Here is a 12,711-nt window from a genome sequence, read left to right on the forward strand (position 1 = left end):
GTTTTGGGACTTGGGTTGGCTCTTCTTTCTCCTCAGTTTGCAGATGGCCTGTTGTGGGACCTTGTGATTATGTGAGTTAACAATTAATAAACTCCCCTTTATATATTAAGATTAAGATTATATATTAAGATTAAGTCAAGATACATCCTATTAGTTCTGTCCCTCTAGAGAACCCTGACTAATACATTTAGCTTAAAAGAGAATAACTATCATAGAAGGATAAAGGGGAGATCAAGCCCTCTTAATACTTTGAGTCTTTGTTTTTACTTTTATGTTAATTTCTTATAATTTTTTCAAGTGAACAATCTTCCCACATCTTTCCCTTCATTCCTCTTCCTCTCTCCATTTCTTCCATCCTTGTTACATTAGTAATTGATTAATGCAGGTTTGTGATTAACTTTCTAAAGTTAAGTGATTGTTTAGGGCATATAGGAAATAATATCAATAATCATTGCCATGTAATTATTGAGGCTATTTTGGCAAAGTCAGTTATGGTAATCACAGGATCAGCTCTAAGCTAGGTGACATCTATCCAATATTATACTAAAATTTGATAAGTTCTAAAAGTGATCCTGCTGTGTCCTAACTAATTTTACTAGTTGACAGTTCATTCAAATAGTGATTCAGTCAACTCACAGTATTATTTGGAATTTCCCTTTCAAAATTCCAGCATTTCTTAGAGGGAAAAATGCGTCAAATAGTTTTCAATATTTAACACTTAAAGTTATTGATGAGACCAGTTTCTAACAAAATAATTGGCACAGCCCAGATACTAGATGGAATGGGATGTAGATTAAGTGAAGATTGGAAAATAGAAATTGCCTGGCTCATAGCGGATGCATAGAGGGTGCCTACATATATGGGTCACTGCAAAAGAGCATCCATTGAAGCCAGGAGCCATTACGAGAGAGATGGAAGGAAAGCAAATTGGAAACTCGAAGTTTCTGAAGATCAGCTTCTTCACTTTGTGCTAAGGCCAACCGGAGCCATTTCAAATGTTTTAACAAGCTGTGTGCTACACAGATGATCACAGATTGCTGGAACATTTTCCTTCCACATCTTAAATGTCATTATTAAAGGTGAACTTTAGTGAATAGAAATAGAAATAGAAAATGATGGTTGGACCATCTCTGAGGCCTTAAGCATTACTGGAAATGCATTATCATATCAGTAGTTTAAACTGCTCAGTCTAAGGCCAATAGTCACTTGGCAAGATTTATAAAAGGAAGATAATTAGGAAAAGTTAGTATTGGTTATCATTATGGACAGACACAAAATGTAGTATCTAAGAAGGAAAGATTATTAATAAGGAGATGGAGAGATGCAGCTTGACCTAATGAGCAAATGAAATGACTGGAGAACATTTTTTCAGAGATCTGAATATCACTATTTGATCTCTTATCATGAGCAATTCATAAGAGTGAAGGCCAGGTTACCGTTAATTGACTTAACGTGATTTTTGTTTGACTCTACAAATTGTTTAACCCTGAGAAATAAACTATATTGTTTATATGCTTAGGTTGGCTATATGACTTTTTATAAACCATAAAAAGAAAAAGATTCATCTTCTTTCAAAGAATATAATTTGGGAGAATTAAGGACTAATAGTTTTCTATAGGGAGTAGTGGATACTACTTGAGGGTGGGGATTATGTCTGTCTTTTTTATCATTGTGTTCCCAGTGGCTGGTATAGTGGCTGGCATATAATAGGTGTCCAATAAATATCTACTAAATTCAATAATGCTTGAATGAATAGTGATGTCTGTGATGAGTTATAACATTGTTCAATCTTTCAACCTGTCTCTTTTTGATAATATGGTGTATTCTTTCATGTCTTCAATATTCATACTATAAAAATAGAAGGCATTTTTTCCATTTTAAAATATAAAGCTATATTATATATTAAAAATTGTTTTTCAGAATATTCTCTTGGGCTGTGATGTGTGTCATAAAGGACTCACTACCCTCCTCCTCTAGGACCCCTGCCCAATTTGAGAATCACTGTGCTATTAACGCTAAATTGATCATGGTTACATAACTAATCACACTTAGTGGCTTAAGAAATGAATAATCATTTAATTTATTCATGAATCTGCAATTTGCACAGGGCTATGAGGGTATGACTTATTTCAGCTTCATGTAGTATCAGCTAGGATGGCTTCAATGGTCCTGAAAACTCTACTTAGTTGACTCAGCCACATGGCCAGTAGGCTGATGTTCTCAAGCTGTATCCTGCACATACAATCACAGACTGATGAAATGTTTTGTTTTATTTCTTAAGTAACATTATTAAATATTATGAATATAAAAAGAAAAAAAGGAGTGGTTGAACCACTTACGTAGTCTTAAGTGTTAACCAGAAATGTAGACTAATATCAATATTGTAAATTGCTCAGCTACGGCTGGTGCTTAGCTGGGAGTTCAAGCAAGGCTATTGGCTAGGGGTCTTTATTCCTGTCTATGTGGGCCTCTCCAGAAAAATGCTCGGGCTTCCTCACAGCATGAAAACTAGATTCCAAGAGCAGGTGTTTCAATAGTGAGGAATTACAAGTTTCTAGTTTTGTAAGGCCTCTGGGACTAGACATTGGCACAAAATCATGGTCACAATATTCCAGTGGTCTAACAGTCATAGGGTATGCCTACATTCAAGGGATCAGAATATAGACCTTGCCTCTCAATGGAAGAGTTCTCAAAGAATTTGTGACCCCTTCCATTGAGAGGCAAGGTCTATATTCCATCTTTTATGTGTCATAATTATCTTCAAAATAATCCCTTTGTGGTGAATAAGAAAAATATAAGACTTTTTATATAAGGCATTTGCTGGTTTATATGCCAGATTTACTAAGACCTTAAGTATGATTAGCTTTCACAATTAGCGGTTATCTTAAGTCTATAAGTCTGCAGGAGAGCATGTAAAAAAACCCTTATGAAATTGTCACAAATTAACCTAATTATTACTATTAATAGTAAAGTACATGGATTGACTATATGATATCTCCATTCAAAAGGTAAAATAATGTAAAGGGTCTCTACAAAACTGGCCAGACCATGGGAATTCATGTTCAATGAATGACAATGGGACTTCCAATTTATTTTTACCTTAATATGGTTAGGACATGAATAACCTTAGCCTTTAAATGTTTCATTCCCCTACCTGCCTTAACAGTGTATATTCCTTCTATATGTTTGTAACACTGATAGTAAGATTTTGATATGAAAATAAAATGTTTCTGAAAAACTGTTTCTTAGTTTTCGGTGTGTGAATTTACTGGAAAAAAATATTTGAACACTTGCCGTGTTCTAGGAACTGGTCTATATTGGGAAAATACAGCAGTGAGCCAAAAGGATCAGGCCCACACCTGCCCTCTTGGAATTTGCATTCCTAGGGGAAAAGATGGATAATAAAGAAAGAAAGAAAGAAAGAAAGAAAGAAAGAAAGAAAGAAAGAAAGAGAAAGAAAGAAAGAAAGAAAGAAAGTAAGTTAAAGTAGTGATAAAATAAGGAATGATAAAGCATGGTAAGGAGGTAGATAGTGATAGTGGGGGAAGAGGATGTTTAGACAGCATGGTCAGGGAAGGCCTCAGTGATGAGTGAGGGTTTTTTTTTTTTTCCGAGATAGAGTCTTGCTCTGTCACTCAGGCTGGAGTGCAGTGGTGTGATCTTGGCTCACTACAACTTCTGCCTTCCAGGTTCAAGCGATTCTCCTGCCTCAGCCTCCTAAGTAGCTGGGATATCAGGCGCGGGCTACCATGCCTGGCTAATTTTTGTATTTTTAGTAGAGACGGGGTTTTACCATGTTGGTGAGGCTGGTATCGAACTCCCGCCCTTGTGATCCTCCTGCCTTGGCCTCCCAAAGTGCTGGGATTACAGGCATGAGCCACTGCACCCAGCCAATGAGTCAGGTTTTGATCAGAGACCTGAATGAGGAGAGGAAACAAACCAAGTGAGGATCATGGAGAAGAGTTTTCGAGGAAGAGCTAGTAAAGGGGCCCTGAAGAATTAATTAGTTTAGGTTGTTTGATTAGCAACAAGAAGATATATACTGAAGCAGAGGGAATGAAGAGAAGACTGACAGGAGTGATGGTCAGTGGAAGAGGCAGTGCTATGATTATATGTGGCCAAGATCATATTATATATGATTATTTCTTTTTTTTTGGGAAATGATTTTTGTGGTGATGATGATGAATAGCATTTCGTGGATACTTAGTCCCTACCAGACTCTTTTTAAATACTGTTTTATATGCATTATCTCATTTAACACAACCCTTTTGTGAAGATTCCAGTGTAATTTTAAAGTTCTAAGTGAGGACATAGAGGCCAACAGAGGTTTAGTAATTGGTCCAAAGACACACACTCGTAGAGACTGCAAGAACGCTGGTAGAGACAGTGAGAAGTGATTGAATTGGAGCTATATGTTGAAGGTAGAGCGAACAGGAATTGTTGATGGATCAGATATAGGAGATGAATCAAAGAATGGATTGAAGAATAACTTTGAGATTTTTGATCTGAGCAACCAGGTATGGCTTTGCTGTTTGCAGAGGTGAAAAGTACATTTGGCTGTTGGAGAGAGGGTGCTGTAGACTGAGTTCCTTTTCGGATGTGTTAGATCCAAATAATGATTAGACGTCCAAGAAGATAGGTGTGTCTGTAATATGGGAGGGAGGTATTATTTTGAGAGTTGACAGTTTAGAGGGAGCTTCTACTGAGATCAGTTTCCCTTATTATTGTGTGTCATGCTCCAAGGCCTCTGTCATTAAAGAAATGCCCATTTGTTCTGGAACGCAGGTGCAGTGGGCAGCGCTGTTCCTGCTTGCTGGAGTATCATACATGCTGTCACACTATCTCTTTTGAAATGCATTCCATACTCAAGATTGAAGATATTCATAAGAAAGAAGTGATTTCTCTTTTAAAAAATATATGTAAATGACATGGATCTATATATGTGATAAAATTTTATAAAACTATACACCGAAGAAACAAGTGCATACGAAAAAAAGAAAAACTGGCAAAAACAAACAAACAAACAAACAAACAAAAAACAACCTCTCTAGTTTGGTTAATTGTACTGTGCCATTCTTAGTTTCCTGGTTTTGCTATATTACTGTAATTGTGTAGGATGTCATCCTTGTGAGAAGCTGCATGTGGGTAATGCAAGCTTTCTGCACTATTTCTGCAACTTCTTTTGAGTCTAAAATTATTTCAAAATAAAATTACAAAAATGTAAACGTATAATTGCATCTCTTTAAATTATTATCTTGTTTAGTCTTATGCGATGCAGGGACACTACATTCACATGAAAATGAGAGGCAGTGAGGGGTAAAGAGCAGTTGGTGAATGGGTACAAAAATACAAGCGAGATCCAGTGTTCAGCAGCACAATAGGGCAACTGTGGGAATAATAACTGATTGTAAATTACAGAAGAACTAGAAGAGTGGAATTGGAATGTTCCTGACACAAAGAAATGATAACCAATTACCATGATTTGATCATTATACATTATATGCTTGTATCAAGCTATCATTATACCTCATAAATATGTATAATTATTATGTGTTCATAAAATAATGAAAATGAAAAATGAACCAAAAAGTGGATACTTTTATAATATGCCAAACTTAATAGGATGTTGATAATTCTTCATTTGTTAGTGCTGCAAACTTTTAATACATTAGCAGGTTCTTCATATTTTATCTTAAACTTTTTATATGAGCAGAATATATTTTATATATACATTTAATGTACCCTAAAAGATGAAATGCATAGTAATTTGTTAAACTAGAAGGCAGTAATAAGACATTTGGCAAATGTAGCATATCTCAAGCATCTTAGAGAGCCAAACAAGTTAAACATGTTAAAATAATAGGTAGTTCTGTGACATTTATTGACAATTTATGATAGCTGAGCACTACTAAAAATCATAATTGCAGCATTATTTCATTAACCCCTAAAATACTCATTATTTTAAAAATGTAAATTTTTCTTATTTCTCTTTTCTGAAAATGTAAAATTCCGTATTTGTTAGATGATTCTGCTGTCATTAATTTGTTAACCTTATTTCTGTTTGTTTTTCTTAAGAGCAACAACGGTGGAATAGAGATGTTAAGTCTGTGATTACCTTTAGTTTAGTTTTTTTTTTTTTTTTTAGGAAAGAAAACTCTATATCTTTTAATAAACTTAATAATTCTTTATAGAATCAAGATCTCAGGATACTATATCCACAATCCTAGTAAATTCTTCATTTCAACATGGAAAATTGATACATTAAAGATAAACACATTTATTTCAAAGTATTAAAATAAATATATGCACACAAGACATTGAAAGACTGACAAAAGGATAATTTTTTGTTTTTCAATATGAATATTCAAAGGTATAAAGACTCAGTTGGGAAATGTCGACACTCTATTCCTCCTACTCAGGTCTAACAAAATATGATCGGTCTTAAAAAATTGTCCTGCACTGGCGTCAAATAATAGCAGAAAAACTGATGAAATTTTTATAAAATAATAGGTTTCGGTTGTGAAATTATAATTTGTTACACTCAGAGGAGAACAGCTCTTCTTGAAAAAAAATAATTTTCTAAAAGCAGTATATTAAAGATCTTAAGTTGCTTCACTAGCTTGATTTTTTACCACTTCCATCAAATGGGATTTGTCTGATGAAACTGCAAAGTGAAACAGTCTATATTTTGTTTAGAGTCATTTTTCAAATGCTTGGAGGATGTAGGATGGAAATTATCATTGCCTGTGAGTCTACTTATTTGTGAAATGCTTATGGAATGCCTGTGTACTGAACATTAAGGTGAATAAAATACTGCCCCCTTTTCAAAGAAGCTTCCAGTTAACAAGGGAGTGAAACCAGAGGGGCAGGGCAGGTTGCAGGTAGTGTGCTCGTGAAGATCGGAAGTTTGTTGAGTTTAGGCTGAACTCTACTCTAAATAAGCTTTTGTAGGATCCTGTCAGCATTAATAGCCTGACTACATCTGGAGAAAGAAGAGTTGGTGAATTATGGATTGAGGAGGGAGCAGTCGGGGCTTTGAAATACCCTATTACCCTATACCACCCGTAGTCCCCCATAGATGAATGACAGTCATCAGTGGGCTAACTTTATATTTAATTAAAATGATGGAATAAAAAAATCACTGGAATAATTATATGAATTTAATAACTGGAATTTCTCAGCATTGCCAAAGTTTTATTTTAGCTAAAATCTCCAAATCTCTTTATCTTTACAACCTTCTAAACATGAAGCACATTAATTTCTCTCCACTCCCTAAATTTCTGATGTTCTGTCAAAAATATTTATAACCAGGGAGGTATTCCAAAAGCTGGAAGGAGCAGGTAATGAGAAAGAGCATATGTTTCTAAACTGGATCATCAATCTCTGAAAAATTTAAATTGATTAGGCTTCATTCAGGAGGACAAAGTGGAGGATAACTTTAATCTACTAACAAATAGGATTTCTTAGGCAAAATTATAACTTTGGATCATCTGATTCTCAGAAAACACTGTGATGACTCTTATGTTTTGTCATATTGACTAGAGTCGTGCATGCTCATAAAGTCATGTTTCTCCTACTGAAGGTAATGTTTTCTGAGGGAATACCAAGTGTCAGGCAATCTTCTCAGAGTTGAACGTGCATTCACCCCTACAAGTTTATAAGGATGTCTCTGTCAAATTATTCATTGATTAGCAAATATTCATATTTTTTTCACGTGAGATGTTTGTTTTATTTTTATCATTTCTTCTCTTTCAGCTCTTCTTTATGCAACTATTTTTGGAAATGTTACAACAATTTTCCAGCAAATGTATGCCAACACCAACCGATACCATGAGATGCTGAATAATGTACGGGACTTCCTAAAACTCTATCAGGTCCCAAAAGGCCTTAGTGAGCGAGTCATGGATTATATTGTCTCAACATGGTCCATGTCAAAAGGCATTGACACAGAAAAGGTATGGGTTATTATTATTATTATTATTGTTTAGTTTCTATTTTAGTAGGATCTTCAGATGCATTAAGCTTTTCCACTCACGTATTGCTTGTATAATTGCTTCATAACTGTTATTCTGTATTTGGAAGTGACATATCAGTCAATCAATCATATTTATTGAGTGCTTAGAGGGTGCAAAGCACCGAACCATTAATCATCAATTAGTACCAGTCATCACATTCAATTTAGAAAATTCAGTTCCTGAAAATAACTCATTATTCCATTTCCCTAAAACACTCTTATTATCTCTCACAGTAATTTGTTGCATTCCTCTAAAACTCAGAGTGCTGCCATTTTTCCTGCTAGAATTTATTCTTGATTTCCCCTTTGCCTTTTTTGCTCATTTAAAAATTAGAAAGAGACTTCCTGGCTATAAATTAAAAATGTATGTGCCTTCTATGCTGTCCTTCACTTAAATTTCTCCCATCTCATATGTTTTATAAAGAACTTGTAATTCTTTATTTTCCGGTTTGCCTTACACACATCTATAAAATAGATGTCTCCCTCTCCAATCATCTGATATCTCTAATCTCTTCCTTGCCTTTTCATGGAGCTGATTTTAATTTTTTTCATCTATCTCATATTTGGGGCAAAGAAGCACTCAAGATCCTCCTTAAAATAAATAAAAGCAAATTTTAAAAAATCCTCACTTCCTACACCCAGCTGATTCACATCAAATACAGAAGATGAAAAATAAAGCTTGCACACAGAGTTTTAGAGGAAACCAGTCTTGAGCTATTTCACTTTATAGGCATCAGTGGAGACTATTCTTTTTAAGTACTGATTTTTGACATGTGATAATTAGATGGCATAATACCTTCCTGGCCATTTGCCACAATTTTTTTTGTTCTTTTAACCTCATGAGGTTGACTTACGGTTTTTCTTTAAGACTCACTCAAAAAGCATCTTTCACTGTCAGAGGGAAAAAGCAAATGAGAAAAGTAGATGTTTAGTTAGGAGAATTTCATGAAGCAACATGTAATTTTTTTTAAGCCAGGGCAGGTGTTGTTAGGAATAGATGGTTGAGTGGAGGTGTAGGGAATGGATGAGGAACATTGGAGTTGAGGGAGAGAAGCCTTCAGAGGGAGTGCAGGTGAGATATTAGGGGGCAGCTATGTGGAGGAATTGTGAAAGGGGGTGAGATTTACTCCTCTTTCGATATTTTACAAGATATAGTATAAGTTTTCCAGTTAAATGGCCCCTTAAAAGTGGTATGCATGAACACAGAAGGAAGAAAGCAAACTGCATTTTTATGGAATTCGATTAATGGATATCTGAGCCAATATATGGCTAGTAGAGAGAGTATCCAAAGAAGAAACAGAATCTTCCTTGGGTGAAGGTGACGGTAACAGAATTTAAGTCATCAAAAGCAGGGTGTCCATTGAAGTCCACATTAAATGAAACAGATCAAGAGACAACCACCAGCCTCGTCAATCACTATCTCAGCAAGAAATTTTCCTTTCCAGAAAATGCAATAGAGCCATATAGTAACTAATAAAAAATCAGTAAATGATAGAATAATGTCCTTTTACATATTCGAAAAGTGTCTGAGCCAGGGCCTCTGGCACAAATCTAGTACATGGCAGAGTTTTGAGTCCTTGCTCTCTATATTCCTGAATACTGAATTATTCATGAATGGAGCTGACCAGATTGTCTTCAAGCCTCCCCTTGAGGACATGCTTAACTGTCTGATTCATGATGGAGTTAGGGTCTATTGCACTGGCATGCAATGTCTCTCAAAGTGCACATGCCATGTGGCAGGGAAAAATTTCTAGGTACCTACCATGTACTGCCTTAAATATCTTTTTTTGTTTACTTGCTCATTTGCAGTTAAAGAAAGGTACTTCTGATTAGCAAAGTATCCAAGGAAAATGGAGTAATAGAACAAATACGGGGAGACTAATACTAAAAGTGAAATAAAAATTTAATTTCAATGAAAAGATTTTTTAAGGGGATATTTTAAGATATCAAAATTGGTTAGCACTTGGATAAGAAAAAATCATGGATGTGGCTTTTAACTGAGTGAGGAATCCTTAAAGTTGCTTTTGACGAATAGGAGAAGCATATTTAAATAATTGTGACAAATATAAAAGTTTCCTTGTTCATGTATGAAACATACTCTATGCCTGTATTGATTTATCCCAGTCTATTAAGAAAATCCCCACCCAGACACATAAGTTCTAGGTTAACGGCACTGAAGGAAGGAGAAGGAAGGAAAGACATCTGCCAAATTCTGGGCTTAGAAAGGGGGTGTAGGGATTTCTAGTACTGCATCACTGAAGAGACTGAATTTAAAAATGATCCTTAGATTACACACCATATGCTATACTAAATGTCAGGAAAACAAAAACTGACATTCAGCTCTCTGGTTTTGTAAAGAACCTGACAACTAGAGCAGAAGACTCCTATGCCTGTTAGGCATTCAGCTATTTAACAAATAAATTAGACATATATAAATATAAATATATATATAGATTATATATGTATAACATACATTATATATATAAAATAGTATACATAAAAATAATTTTAAAATACAATAATAAAGATACAATACAATAATACAATACAATAATAAAGACTTGAAGCATAGACAAAAGAATTAGTAACCAAAGAAAAGAGAGGGAATAGATGTCTCAGAACTAGATACCACTAGGGAGAAGAACTGAACAGAAGTTACAGAATGAATTGTAAAGATGGAATGGACACATTACTTAATATCATTATAAAATGAACTAAAAATCTAAGAAAATATTTATAAGGGTCTTCACTCATGACCTAACATAAATATCAGAAGAACTGAAAATTAAATGCAAAAAACAAGAAACTATAAACTATTAGAAGAAAATATGTGAATATATTTATCTTTGTACATATGAAAGTAATGGAATATATAGCAAGGTAACTGACAAATAGATTTTACTAAAAAGTGTAAAATCTTTCACACTAGAAAACTATGAAAATGAAAATGACATAAAGCATTTGCAACAAATTTTGCAAGTGAAATGTTAATTACCTTAATATGTAAAGTGATTTATAAATTAATAAGAATTAGAATACTTGGAGAGAAAAATGATCTGAGGACATACGTAATTTATGGAAGACAGAATGCAAATTACTAATAAACATAAAAAAGGCTTATTTTCACTTGGAACAAAGAGTTAAAACTTAAAAAACAACAAGCAAAAAGACATAGAAACATTTTTAATATGACAAATGGACAAAGATGATGCCCAGTCTTAGCAAAGGCTGGTGACTGGCATTATTGTATAATTCTGGGAGGTGTGTAAATTGGTAGCACATTTCTTGAAAGGAATTTGAATAAGATAATATTTAAAATTTGGTGGTATTTTAGAGCTCAGTCCTTGTGCCTCGTCCCTTTTCTGTCTGTATTCCATCCTTTCATGATATCCTGCAGTCTCATAACTTTAAACCAGCACCACCCAATGTTCATACTTACCTTGGACTCGATTCCCTGAACTATAGACTCTCCCCTCCAACTGCCTACTCATGTCCAGTGAAGTTGTCCAAAATCAAACTTCCAATCATCTCCTAAAAACCTGTTTCACAGACATTCTTTCCCAGTGAAATTAATGGAAACACTACCTTTCAGTTGCTTAAGACAAAATCTCCCACATTTAAACCTCTGCTGAATCCTTTTGGCTCTACCTCCGATTCTCACCACCTCCATTGCTATCACCTGGTCCACGTCATCATCATGTCTTCCCTGGATTTTTCTGGTACCAACTAACTGGCCTGTGCTTCCACCTTTGTCCCTCGTATAGTCTGTTCTCAAAAGAGCAGCGAGTGAGCACATATGGCTTTTGTAACAAAACTTTCTTTGTATGTGTGTGTGTATCTACTTATCTGTATTTCTATCAATCATCAATTATCTATTTTTCTATGCCATAGACTTTTGATTATGAGTTAAATTGACTAAACCTGTTAAAATATAAGTGTAGGAAAAATAAAATGAAAGGTTGATGACAATAATAATATAAATTCCATAATTGCAGTCACCATCTTAGAATTATGTATGTACTTTTGGATGTAGCTTTAATAAACAGTATCTGAATTTTAACAATTATCCAGTATTTAATGTTAGAGACCTCTAGTAGACTTCCTGTTCCTCCGTAAGGCAAATACATTTTATGACTATATGTTTCTTATTTTATATTTTATTGATAAATTTTTTTCAAATATTTTAAATAGAGGTTATCAAATTTAACTATGAATATATACTTTAAAAGGAAATATAATATTTGAAGCCAAATGTCTTTGTTTTAATTCTTCTTTTCTCTGGTTAGTTTTAAAATAGCTGTATATTTTTTCAATTGCTTGTACAAAGAAATTTAATGATTCGTTGAAGCTAATTAGAGAAAAAACCTTTGCCCCAATGACTAAGATTTCCTTCTATCATTTCCACATATTTAGTTTTATAGATTTTTGAATTCAGCTTTAACCCATAAGCAAATTAATCACTGTGATTTAATTCTGTCTTAACATGCCTTATGTGAATAATGCTTTCTCGAATATAATTGTGGCATTAAAATCTGTACTGACATGGAGATTGCAGCATTTCTGTCATGAAAGTTTGCTTTAGGCAATATTTTTAAATATAGAACAGTGCCTAGTTCAATTTTATTTAGTTGAAAATACGTTATTGACTGCTCATTAGTACAGTTGTTTTAGATTCTTTTTAAATTTAATAGCCAAAT

General features: G+C 34.1%; 1 protein-coding gene across 1 annotated transcript in view; it reads left to right on the plus strand.

The window, feature by feature from the left end:
• KCNH5 (potassium voltage-gated channel subfamily H member 5) overlaps nucleotides 1-12,711 on the plus strand; it is a 344,305-nt gene that overhangs the window by 182,973 nt on the left and 148,621 nt on the right. The window contains exon 8 of the mRNA XM_050795870.1: nucleotides 7,756-7,955. Within this exon, the coding sequence (XP_050651827.1) occupies nucleotides 7,756-7,955 (200 nt within the window). The remainder of the gene's footprint in view (nucleotides 1-7,755; nucleotides 7,956-12,711) is intronic.

Source organism: Macaca thibetana, chromosome 7, assembly GCF_024542745.1.
Source record: "Macaca thibetana thibetana isolate TM-01 chromosome 7, ASM2454274v1, whole genome shotgun sequence".
Taxonomy (NCBI): Eukaryota; Metazoa; Chordata; class Mammalia; order Primates; family Cercopithecidae; genus Macaca; species Macaca thibetana.